The sequence below is a fragment of the Antechinus flavipes genome, chromosome 6 (assembly GCF_016432865.1).
Source record: "Antechinus flavipes isolate AdamAnt ecotype Samford, QLD, Australia chromosome 6, AdamAnt_v2, whole genome shotgun sequence".
NCBI classification, from domain to species: domain Eukaryota; kingdom Metazoa; phylum Chordata; class Mammalia; order Dasyuromorphia; family Dasyuridae; genus Antechinus; species Antechinus flavipes.
The window spans coordinates 249,309,789-249,323,058 of NC_067403.1; the positions used below are offsets into that span (position 1 = coordinate 249,309,789).

The 13,270-nt window shown below is 36.0% G+C and overlaps 1 protein-coding gene across 1 annotated transcript; it reads left to right on the forward strand.

The window, feature by feature from the left end:
- Positions 1 to 9,131: 9,131 nt before the first annotated feature.
- On the forward strand, positions 9,132 to 10,153 carry LOC127541085 (olfactory receptor 4D6-like). Its single transcript, XM_051966177.1, has one exon. It carries the CDS (start codon positions 9,218 to 9,220, stop codon positions 10,151 to 10,153), a length of 936 nt encoding a protein of 311 aa, XP_051822137.1. The 5' UTR covers positions 9,132 to 9,217.
- The last annotated feature ends 3,117 nt before the right edge of the window (positions 10,154 to 13,270 follow it).

Consider the following 13,270-nt stretch of genomic DNA (forward strand, 5'->3'; position numbering starts at 1 on the left):
TTCTGTGAAAAAAGGCTGAATTAAGCCATAAAACTGAAAGACCTCACACACCAACCACAACTCTGAAAATTAAAACCAACTCAGACAGCAGAAAAGCCCTTATAAAATTAGGTGGCCAAGTTACCATATCTTCATTAGCATTAAATCACAAAGCTTTTGTTCCTTTTAATTTATAATCCTATGAATATTTAGCAAATGACAGAATCATAGGGTTATATATAGGGTTATAAATATAACTCCCATCTTTTAAATTTTTTGATATCATTTGTTTTTATATTACAACTATTTATGTTATTCCCACTTCATGAGCTATCATGTAATGAAATAAAATCATTATGTAAAACTAAAAATATAATTACCTTATTTAGAAGTGATTCTGATTCTGTAACAACATTCTGGATCTGTAATACCCATCTACAGTAGAAAGACTGATAGGTAAAAATAATCAAAAGATGCGGACTCACCTCTCTGAAAAAGGGACTTCATTATCCTAAAAGCAAGTACAACATTAAGGAACTCTCTGATCTGACAAACTTGGCTGATATTTATAAGACAAGGGTTGTCTCCACCCAAGGAAAGTGTCCTTCAATCATTGGTTGAAATTAACAAGCTTCAGCTGAAATCTCATTTTAAAACACTCAGCATGATCCAAAGTTTCTACACCTGGCTAAGTGGGCAACAACATCTCCTAGCAATCAGCTGCCCACGCAGAGGTCTTGTTGGGGCCCATTCCATCTCTAGATTTTTAGATTAATGGAAATTCATTATTTCTCCCTGTCCCCTGAACCTCATTTGGGGAAAAAAAGAAAAGAAAAATAAATTTCTTAGAACACATAAGGATAGTAAAGCAAAATCTGTCATGGAAATGGTGTTTCCTTTCTGGCATGGATTTAGTGTTTCATCATCAGTCTTCTGGAATTACAAATGATTATTATATTGATCAAACAATGTTCTTTCAGTTTTCAAAATTGTTTGTTTTTGCATTATTCTCATTAGTATATAAATTATTCTCATTCTATTCATTTCCTTCTTCATCAGTTTGTAAAGGTCTTTATATTTTTTTAATAATATTGACATATTATAAATCATCTTTTTGGTTCTTCTGACTTTACTCTGAATTAGTTCATTCAAGTCAAATCATTCATTTCTTACAGCACAATAGTAATTACTCACATTCATGTAACACAACATATTGAACCATTCCTCATCTGTTAGTTACCAGTTAATTTTTGTCTCTATAAAAAAGTTGCTAGACGATCACTTTTTAAACATTGTTTTTTCTAATTGTTTTCATTTGTATTTTTCTCTCCTTTTTAGGTGGATTTTTTTCTTTCATGTTTCTTGTTTTATTCTCCCAGTAGACTAAAAGCTTCTTGGGAGCACAAACTATTTTCTTTTGCAATTCCATGAATATTCTAAAAATGGATCTGTATTCAAAATGATGTCTACATTCCCTCAAACAACATCTCAGATTATCTATACTTGCCCAAACTGCACACCTTTTGTCCATGTCAACCCATTATTTCCCCGTGAGGTCGGGACAATAGGAGGAGAGAATCCATGCAATGTAATAGAGGTCTTTCTTTTGACATCACAAGTATAGCATAGAGGGTATTTTTCCAATATCCCTACCTGGTGCCACATGTCCAGTCTATTTATTTTATTTTATTTTTTGCTTGTAGATTTTTTTGATGACATCCTGTATTCAATTATTTTTCAGAGTTCCTGGTTTCAGAATGTGTTACCTACTCACATATCCTACCGTACAGGATTAAGTGTGATCTCTGCACTTGTAAGGATCTTAGTAAAACTTTGTTGCATTGGATTAGAATGGATCTGTAACTCTTTTTATCTTACCATGCAACTTAAAATTAAATACATTAATGAAAACTCAATGGTTAAAAAAAAGGATTGTACTAGATGATCTCTAAGGTACCCTCGATATTTAAAATATATGATGTTAGTAGAGACAAGAATTCTCTATTAACTGAAATGGAAAGATGTTATATTCCATTTAACCAATGTCAACATGCTCTTGGCCATTATCTCCAGGGTATAAGTCCCAGAGCACAGAGACTAGGAAGCACAACACTAACTAATTAGAAATGAGATTGGATATCTTCCAATAGTATGTGCATGTGTGTGTGTGTGTGTGTGTATGTGTGTGTGTGTGACATTTTAATGACTCTGTACTTGCACTGTTGCATTTGTACAAAACAAACTTGTGTCCTTCCCAAGTTCCAACAGAATTACCTGCCTAATTATAACAAAGAATTGTGTACCTGGGAGTAGAATAGATTTGATAAAGCTGAGGTGGACCACATCAGACCAGGGAAGATGGGGGTCCCGGAGACACCACCACAGTGATGTGGAGGTAGGTCAGAGAGTAGTCTGGCAGTATTGAAACTCCAACCTTAACTCAAGATTCAGAGCTTTTAGAGTTAATGGAGCATTCTTAAAAGAATTACATTGCCTTTTAATATTTTTTTTAATTACAAATTGTGTTTTCTTCACAAGATCTTCTGATCTTGCAACATGATTGAGACTTACTATGCTCTTTGAAAAACAATGACTGCTGAGCCCAAGCTCTGGCAGAATCTACCAAGCTGAAAAGCTCAACAATTGACTGGGCATTCAAAGATTACCCCAACTCTAGGTGGAGAGGCTCACCAACACCAAATGGTTCTAGGCTAATCATTTCATGACTCCAGCAATTCTTGAAATCAGCATCTGAAAAGTATTTGGTCCTTGTAGGCACTTCACAAATGTTTGTTTCAGTTACTGGTTTTTGATATATTCAGCTTATTTATATTATTAGTTTGTTTTGATTTGTTTTGTTGATTGACTGATTGAGGAAATCATCTACTAGGTAATAGAAGGGATGGAATCTGATGGATACTGAATCAGTTCAATATATCCATATTAATGAAATCACAAATTCCTAAAAGAAAAGTTAAGAAAAAAGAGCAGCATCTACTTGATGTTTTATAATCTTATATGGCAAAAGGATCATCAATGATTGTTACCATGTGACTCTTGTTTTTGAGCTAAAAGGGGTCATTTGATTTATAGTTTTAAAAATATTATTCTATTATGTTTTATTTAGTTTCCAAAACTTGTTGATGCCTTTTATCAATTTTTATTAGTCTTTACTGATATCCACCTCCATACAAATGAATTTCATTTTGCAACAGATGAAAACAGCTAAATAAAAACTAACCCATGTCACCAAGTCTGACAGCATATTCTGTACTCCTAGAAGCCTACCTATCTACTAAGTGTACAGAGAATGTTTTATCCTCTGTTCTTCAGGATCAAGTTAGTCATTGCCATTAATGAGTCTGCCTGTCTTTTGGTGATTTTTTTTCACATTGTCGTTGTTGTATATGTTGATTTCCTGATTGCTTCCTCATTTTATAGAGAGGAAGGAAACTGCTGTCAGAGAAATAAAGTGTCTCCCAAGATCACATAGTGACAGGCATGACTGGAACCTACATTTCCTGACTCCTGCTCTTTTCTCTTTTTCTTTTTTCTGTTGAATATATATTGAAAGTCCAGGTTTACACTCTCGAAATTTGAGACAGTATGACATGGAAAATATGACCCAATTCTCTTGTCATTCTGCTCTCCTGATTCTCTTATGTTTTCCAGGAAACTAATTCTAATGCCTCCAGGCTCTGTCTTCATGTTACCATTTCCAATCTTCAGCTCCAGTTCAGCATTCCATATAAGGAAATTAATAATATCCAGCCCCCACCCTGCAACCAGAAACACACTATCTATGTCAATTTTAAGATGGGGAAACTGATTGTTCTGAACCCATAGTGAATGCCTAGTATATTACACTACTACTCTATTCCTCTGAATAACCAGAAAATTATAATAATAGTAAGCACAATAATTGTTTCAAAATTAATAGTTTATATTTACATAATACTTCACAGTTGCAGAACACTTTATATATAAAATATAAACTTATAAACTGGTCTTTCCAACACCCCTCTAAAGTAGTGCTATTATTATCATCCCTCTTTCATAGATGAGAATATTAATCCTCTAACAGGTTAAGAAATTTGTCAAGTTCACATAGCCTATAATGTTGGAGTTGGTATATTCCTTGTTGTAAATTCAGCACTCTTTTCACTCTGCCACAACGCCTTTCAATAGCATTTGAACGTTTACAAAGTACCTTTCCCTGAGCCCTTTGAGACAGATATTGCAATTATTATTATTATCATCTTATAGATGTGAAAACTGAGACTTGATGGTCACAGAATTATGAAATCATAGGTTCAAATAAGTCCTCAGGTTTGTATTGGTTGGGTGGTCCTGACCAAGTCATTGAAAAGTTTTATGCCTCAGATCCTTTTCTATAAAATAAGTCTTTAAGATTCATTAGTCTTTCAGGTCTCTTCCAGCTCTGAATCTACAATCTTGATTACTTGCTTCAAGTTAACTCACAAGAAAGTGTCAAAGTCAGGATTTGAACCTGAGCAGACACATCCTTCCACCACATTGATACACTGTGGCATCAGTTTGAGGTAGTATAGGACTCTTCAGCTTAGAACACATAAAGAAGATATAAGAGAAGCATGATGGCTGTTGACAAATAAATGGAGGGTTTTCATAGGAAAGAAGGATTAAGATTGTTCTGCTTGGCCCTTGAGTTCAGACTTAGAGTCAACTCGGGGGAGCTCCAGGGAAGCAGACTCTGGTCCAGCATATATAACAACCGCAGCAACAAGAAGAACAAAATGTTGCTGATAATTAAAGCTATCTTACATGCAATGTGCTGCTTCAGCACCTCAGCTTGCTGGACAGCTCCTTGGAGGCCAGCCCTATCCAACACCTTCATCTTAGAAGCTGAAGCACAGATACATAGACTTGTTCAAAGTCCCACAGCCAGTGAGGAGATGAATCAATATCCCTGCCTCCGAATCCTTTCTCATCTCTTTTCCCTGCCTCGTGTTGCTTTGATATGAAGTCCTGTGATAAATTATTTCCTTCATAGATAATTGTTTCAAAATTAATAGTTTATATTTACATAATACTTCACAGTTGCAGAACACTGCAACATTCTACACTTGAGGGAACTGCAGTTCAATGAGATTCAATGATTTGTCCAAGATCACATATATTGTAAGTGTAAAGCTGGGATTCAGACATAAGTCCTGGGATTAAGTTGTAATGCAATATTGGGAACTAATCTCTGTTTCTGTGTCTCTTGTGTCTGCATCTCTCTCTCTCTCTCTCTCTCTCTCTCTCTCTCTCTCTCTCTCTCTCTGTCTCTTTCTTCCTTCTCCCCCCCCCATATCTCTCTTTGTGTCTTTCTCTCTTCCTCCATTATTCCAAGAATAATGTTGAAAGCTGGGATTCAGACATAAATCCTATGACTAAATTCTAATACAATAGTGGCAGGTAGTCTCTCTCTGTTTCTGTGTCTCTTTGTGTGTATTTCTCTCTGTTTCTTTCTGTCTCTCTCTCTCTCTGCTTTTCTCTCTCTGTCTCTCTTCGCTCTCCTCCCCATATCTTCCTCTTCTTCTTCCATAAATACTGTTGAATTTTCATTGAGTCTTCTGGAGACAATGTCTTAACTCAGTAGTCTCTATACTTTTCAAATATGAGAACTCCATTTAATATTATAACCATTTTTTGTAAAACTCCCACAGAGTCACAATCATATAATTATTGTCCATGCATTGAAAAAATGAATTCTGACAAAGTTTCTTGATTTCTATCAAGTTTTTTAAAATTAATTTGCATGTTATATATTAAAAGGGTAGTTATGAATATCTGAAAAATAGAATTACATGTGATCATAACACATGAATTAGAAGGAACTTCAGAGGATATTTAGGTTCACCTATCCATTTTACAGATGAGACCAAGAAAACTTGTCCAGTGTTATTCAGAAAATAGGAAAAGAGTTAATATTTGAACTCAGATCCCATGATTCCATATTCGGGATTTTTTCTACTGTATCACAGTGTGTTGGGGAAGCACATTTTTATTCTACTTAAGTGTCCTTGATTATTGATTTCCATGTGGATTCATGGATTCCTAACAATAACTCTATGGCCCCTCAGTGGTCCATCGTCTACAGTTTTGAAATCTTCACTTTAGTTCAAAATAGAGATTTCCTACCTTGGAAATTCCTTTTTTTAAAAATAAGTTTTTATTGATAGAACCCATGCCAGGGTAATTTTTACAGCATTATCCCTTGCACTCACTTCTGTTCCGATTTTCCCCTCCCCTTCATATGGTGAATAGGTTACAGTATATCCTAGATACAATATATGTGTGCAGAACTGAACCATTCTCTTGTTGCACAGGGAGAATTGGATTCAGAAGGTAGAAATAATCCGGGAAGAAAAACAAAAATGCAAGCAGTTTATATTCATTTCCCAATGTTCTTTCTTTGGGTGTAGCTGCTTCTGTCCATCCTTGATCAATTGAAACTGAATTATCTCTCTTTATCAAAGAGATCCACTTCCATCAGAATACATCCTCAAACAGTATCATTGTTGAGGTATATAATGATCTCCTGGTTCTGCTCATTTCACTCAGCATCAGTTCATGTAAGTCTCGCCAGTCCTCTCTGTATTCATCCTGCTGGTCATTCCTTACAGAACAATAATATTCCATAACGTTCATATACCACAATTTACTCAACCATTCTCCAATTGATGGACATCCATTCATTTTACCTTGGAAATTCCTACCAAGGTAGGAATTTCAAGCACTACAGAAGGTCAGGAGCAGAGATATTTTTACTTGAAAGACTTATGGTCTGATTCTACTCAGTATGACACTAGACATTAGAAAGAACATTAGATTTGTAAACAAAAGGACCTGGGTTCAAAACCCATCTCTGCTATTTTATGATTGTGGATGTCATTATTATGTTTCTTAACCTGTTTCCTCATCTTCCATATCATTTATGGGGAGGAAATGCTTGTTTTACCTATAGAAAAAAATTGTTGTGAGGAAGAAACTTGTAATTTCCAAGACCCCAGAGAACATATACAAATACTATTTAAAGGATATTATATGGTTCCACAGGACAAACCTGGGAATACTGATGTATCCTATTATAGGAGGACTTTGGATAAATATAAGGAAGAAACATCCTTGTAGGTGAGATTATCTAGATCTGGAATGGGTTGTTTTATGGGAGTATCAAGGTTCCCATAGAACAGGTGCTCACAAAGAAACTAGATGAACATCTGCTCTTAGAAAGGCTGGAGTCTGGTATCTGAGAATGGTTCTATGTCTGTGAGGCTGTGATTCCATTATGATCATTATATTTAAAGTTGGCACTGAGGAAAATTGCAATGTAGCCAGTAGAGGGAGCAGCTTCTGCTCAGAAAAGCTCTGTGAGCCTGTCTGCTTAGAAGCACAGTCTGGCTTCTCTATTGAAAAGCAGGCTTCATTACGGCTAAAACCCAGGAGTGGTCAGACCATTAGGGAGGCAATGTGGTACAGAAAGAATAATGAACTTGAAGAGTTGAATTCAAGGTCACCACCCATTGCTACTTACTATTCTTGTGACAATGGACAAGTCACTTAAGTGATGTAGGTCTTAGTTTCCTCATTGGCAAAAGGACCGAGTTGGAATAGACCTCCAAGTGGCTTCCCAGATCTGGGGCTATCTATAGTTCAAGTCAGAATTTAACCCAAACAAATATTGCTTACATTAATCTCAATTATCTGGGATTGGAGAAATTTTGAGTGACACAGAGATCTCTGGGGGGAATAATGTAAGAAAACTGGATATACTTGAGATTATGCTAAATATGGAAGCTAAAAAAAAAAAAAGCCAAGTTTCTATCCCATCTCTGATGTTGCCTGTTGTGTGTATGTATGTGTGGCCATATATGAATCACCTAACTTCTCTTTATCTATTTCCTCATCTGGAAATGGGTTCATGGCACCTGAACTACCAACTTCACAGGGTTGTTATAAGACTCAAACTTTTACATAAAGAGTACCATAGTGCTTGGAAAATATTAAAGCATGTAAATGTTCATTATGATTATTGTTAAAGTTGGACTTTTGCTACAGGACAGGTAAGTGTTATAATGGATAGAGCTGAGCTTTTAGTCAGGAAGACTGAATTCAAATCCTGCCTCAGATATTTATTTAATTATGTGCTTTGCAATGCTTAAGCTATTATTATTATGAGCATTTAGGTGGTGCTACAGTAGATATAGTGCTTGATAGGCAGTCAGGAAGATTCATCTTCCTAAACTCCAAACTTTGTCACACACTTACTGGGCAAATCATCTAATACTATCTGCCTTAATTTCCACATCTTTAAAATGAGTTGGAGAGGCAGCTTCTTGGTTTAGTGGATAGAGCTATGAAGTCTGGAGGATCTAAGTTCAAGTTTGGCCTCAGACACTTAACACTTCCTAGCTGTGTCATCCTGGGCAAGTCACTTAACTCCAATTGCCTCAGGAAAAAAATGAGTTGGAGATGGAAATGGCAAACCACTCTAGCATCTTTGCCAATAAAACTCTCAAAAAGAGTCACAAAGAGTTGTACACAAAAACCAATTGTTATTTTTTAATTTACCTTCCATGGCTTTGCAGTTTGGTCTGGAAAACTCTAGTCATCATAATAATCATGTCAATTTTATCAACCATGTGGATTTATGCAATCAGCAGAAACAGCTTTGGCTTGGTGATTAAGCAACTTATCTCGGTTCAAATTTTTGTTCTTCCAATTACCATCTGTGGGATACTAGACAATTCAGTTGAACATATATTTATTATTCTAAATCATGTCCCTTTTATGAACTTCACTTTTTTCATCTAAGAAAGAGACAGAGAAATATAGAGAGATAGACAAGAGACACTGAGAAAGAGAGATAGAGAGAGACAAATAGAAACAGAAAGACACACACACATAGGGAAAGAGACAGAGATAGAGAGACAGAAATTGTCATAGGCACATGGTTAAATCTAGGACTTTTTATACTCCTTTTGTCCCTCCCTCATGTCAGGGTCTATTTGTTTATAATCTTGCTCAGATTACAATTAAAATCAGTTTACATTTATCTGGAGATGAAGTCCTTTATAAAAGTACAGTACTGATCATCAAACATATTCTTGGGGCTGCAGAGAATTCTATAAAAAGCCCAATTTTAAAAGAGAACCTTCTAATTCTTATTTGGCTCCTTCCAAGGTGGACCTGGAAGAGAAGTTTCTACACCATGAACTTTGAAAACTACACCAGAGTGACAGACTTTGTCTTCTTGGAACTTACTCAGTTTCGGGAGCTGGAAACTTTCTTGTTTGTGGCATTCCTTGCTGTGTACATAACGATGGTGCTGGGTAATGTTCTCATTGTGGTCACCATCACCTGTGAATCTCGTCTTCACACACCTATGTACTTTCTCCTCCGGAATAAATCCATATTAGATATTGTTTTCTCCTCCATTACTGTCCCTAAGTTTTTGGTGGACCTCCTGTCAGAGAGAAAAGTCATCTCTTACGGTGGATGCATGACCCAAATCTTTTTCTTCCATTTTGCTGGTGGGGCAGACATTTTTTTCCTCTCGGTTATGGCTTATGACCGATACCTTGCGATCTCAAAGCCCCTCCACTATGTCTCCATCATGAGGAAGGAAGTATGGCTTGGATTGATTTTGGCTTCATGGGTAGGAGGTGGTTTGCATTCAATTGTCCAGATCATTCTGATCCTCCCCCTCCATTTCTGTGGCCCCAATGTCCTGGATGCTTTCTACTGTGATGTCCCTCAGGTGGTGAAGCTTGCCTGCTCAGACACTTTTGCCCTGGAGTTGCTGTTAATCTCCAATAATGGCGTGGTGACCTTACTATGGTTCCTACTGCTTCTGGGGTCCTACACAGCTATCTTGGTGATGCTCAGATCACAAACAGGGGAAGGAAGGACCAAAGTCCTGTCCACCTGTACCTCCCATATCATAGTGGTGACACTACACTTTGTACCCTGTGTTTACATCTATTGCAGGCCCTTTACCACGCTGCCTATGGACACAGCTGTGTCCATCAACAATACTGTCATCACTCCCATGCTCAATCCCATTATCTACACCCTGAGGAATCAGGAAATGAAGTTAGCCATGAGGAGATTAAAAAAACGACTTGTGTCTATTGAAAATAATTAAATCATGATGAGAAATTCAGAGTCAGACTGAGAAGACAAAACAAAATGTATTCACTTAGTAAATAGCCATTTATTAAGTACCTATTATGTACTTTTAATTTACTTAATTTTCTCAAACTTCTATTTTGGCAACAAGACACCTAGCTCCTACCATTACTCATACATTAGCCCTTTAGCATTCAAGCCTACTGGAGAATGGGAAGGAGATGAAGAAGGTAAAGTGATAAAACCCTTACTTGATTAGTAGGACTGTTTGTTAGGATCTCTGCTGAAAAATATAAAGTGGGAGAAGACAAGCAAAAAATGCCGCCCGAAGAAGGACACTGCAAAGACTGTAGTGTAGTCTCTATGTGCTGTATTCCACCAAAGAAGATCCTCTCCTTAAGATAAGGAATTGTTTTATTTTTGTCTTTGTATCCTCAGTGGCTAGCACAGTGCTTGGGATACAGCAGATACTTAATAAATGCTGCCTGATTCTTAATTGATCGGCTATTGATTTTATTTTAACATTCAAAAACTTCCCTTTCTAACATCTGTCTTACCATATATAATCAAAAGGTAACTGCAAGTATTTTTTTTTTCATACAGGTTTCAATATATGAAAAAGTTTGTGACTTCATCATCTTATCATGACTTCATAATACCAATGGAAATTATAGCCCTTTATAAAATACACACACAGACACACACACACACACACACACACACACACATACGTATCTACATATATAATATATATATTCAATTTTTTAAAAATACTCTATCTGGATTGTGCATATCCAAACTTGGTTGTTACTGGTTTTTAATGATGTCCAACTCTTTGTGACCATGTGGACCAACCATCCCTAGGATTTCTTGGCAAAAATACTAAAATAGTTTGTCATTTTTTCTCCAGCTTTATGAAGGCAGGATTTAAGTGACTTGTCCAGTGTCACAAACCTAGTAGGTATCTAAGGTCACATTTTTGACTCAGATGTTCCCAACTCCAGTTCAAGTATTCCGTTCAAGATACCATCGAATTGCTCTTATCTTCAAACTTAGCTAAATTGATATTCAGGTGACAATCCACTACTGGACATATGATATAGTTCACTGGCATAGTTTTTGAGAACCCAGCTTCTCCTCTAGTCACAATGGCATGGAGATAGCATATGAATAAATAGCATAAAGAACCAATTCAATTTCCTAAACATTGTTAATTCTCATTTTAGACACAGGGCTCCTCAAACTTTTTAAATAGGGGGCCAGTTCACTGTCCCTCAAACTGTTGAAGGGCCGGACTATAGTAAAAACAAAAACTTTGTTTTTTGGGCCTTTAAATAAAAACTTTGGTTTTTGGGCCTTTAAATAAAGAAACTTCATAGCTCTGGGTGAGGGGAATAAACGTCCTCAGCTGCTGCATCTGGCTCGCGGGCCATAGTTTGAGGATCCCTGTTAGAGTAATGTTAAAAATATTTGTTAACATATGAATTCAGACCTAGAATGTTTCACCTAAGTTCATATAGAGAAATTGTAAGAGTTGGGGTTATCCTGTATGAAATACAGATACTATTAATTTTTCTCCACTGGAAGAAGACATATTTTCAATAGAAAGTATACATTTCCATAGGGCACCAGTGAAAAATGGATATAATCAATCTCAATATTTAAAGGCCGTTTGTAAACTTTGAATGAATTATTTTTACCTATCCCGAAGCCAATTCTAAGATCAGAGTGTCTTAAAAATTTATATCTGGAAATGGCTTTACAGGCCCTTTAGTCCAAATCTCTCAACTACAGATGAATAAAGTTAAGTCCCAGTTTTTGTCTCTCTGACTCCATTTTGTCATTTGTCTAAGAAACATATTGATATTTACTGAAAATTAAAAGTTGCCTGGTACTTGAATTGTTATTAAGGTCTATTGAGGAAAGTTTTAGTTTAAGAATTTTGAAAGGTTAAAAATATGGTATAAATACAAAAGGAAGAAAAGAAGGAGAAAGCAGTGAAGGAAGAAAAGGAAGAGGAGAAAGAAAAGGAAAATGAGAAGAATCCTAGACATGGATATAATGACATAGTCATTGGATGTCTAGAGAGAATTTAGAAATCATATAAAAATACTATTCAGGACAAAGTCTATGTTGGACAAAACAACAGTCAATTAGTACATAAACATTTATTAAGTGCTCACTGTATAAAATATTGTGCTAAGTGCTGGGTAGGAAAGGCAAAAAAAAAAAAAAAACAACCCAACTGTCTCTATCCTAAATTTATCATTGGTGGAGAAATTTCATAAATATCCATGTACATACAAGATATTACACAGAGTAAATGGATGGCATTGGGAACAGGGAAGCATTAACAATGGGCCACTCAGATAAATGATAAGGAAATGAAGAGAGAAAAGAAGAAAATTCCATATATATAAATTTCCACTTTAAATCTGCTGGCTTATCTTGTTTCAATTCTGCAAAGGATCCTCCAACACTGGGAACTTCTATTGTCCTATTTCTCTTACTCTGATTTCCTGGTTCCTTTTGTGTGTTTTTTTTTTTTTCCTCTTTAGATAGTGAATTTCTTGAGGACAAGAAGTGTTTTTCTTTTTTTAGTATTCCCAGTACTTAGTAATTTTTCACACATCAGAGTCACTTAATAAATGTTTCTTGGATTAAATGGAATTGGTTTGGACTCAAGAACATAGAGTCTTTGGGAAAAGAATGATGACTGATGATGACTGAGGAGTGATCAGATGGATAGGAGATTGGATTGGAAGGGACAATGTCATGAAATACCAGCAAGAATACAGAGTCCAGAATGAGGCAACAATTAACCCTAGCAAAGTCTGCAGAGAGGACAAGTTGGATGAGGGTGGAGTAAAAACCATCAGAATAAATGACTAATAAATTATTGAACTCCTTGAAGAGAGTAGTTTTGGTAACAAGATTGGAATGAAGATCGAAAAGAATAAAGCAAGGAGTAGGGGGAGAAGAACTGGAGAAAATGAGCATATAGTCTTTGCTTAGGAGAAAAGAGAAAATTGGATAACATGAAGGTATGGTGCAGGCACATTAAAGTTTTTTAAGGATGATGGAGACATGAATATGCTTCTGGTCAGAAGGAAGGAGCCAGAAGTCATTAGAT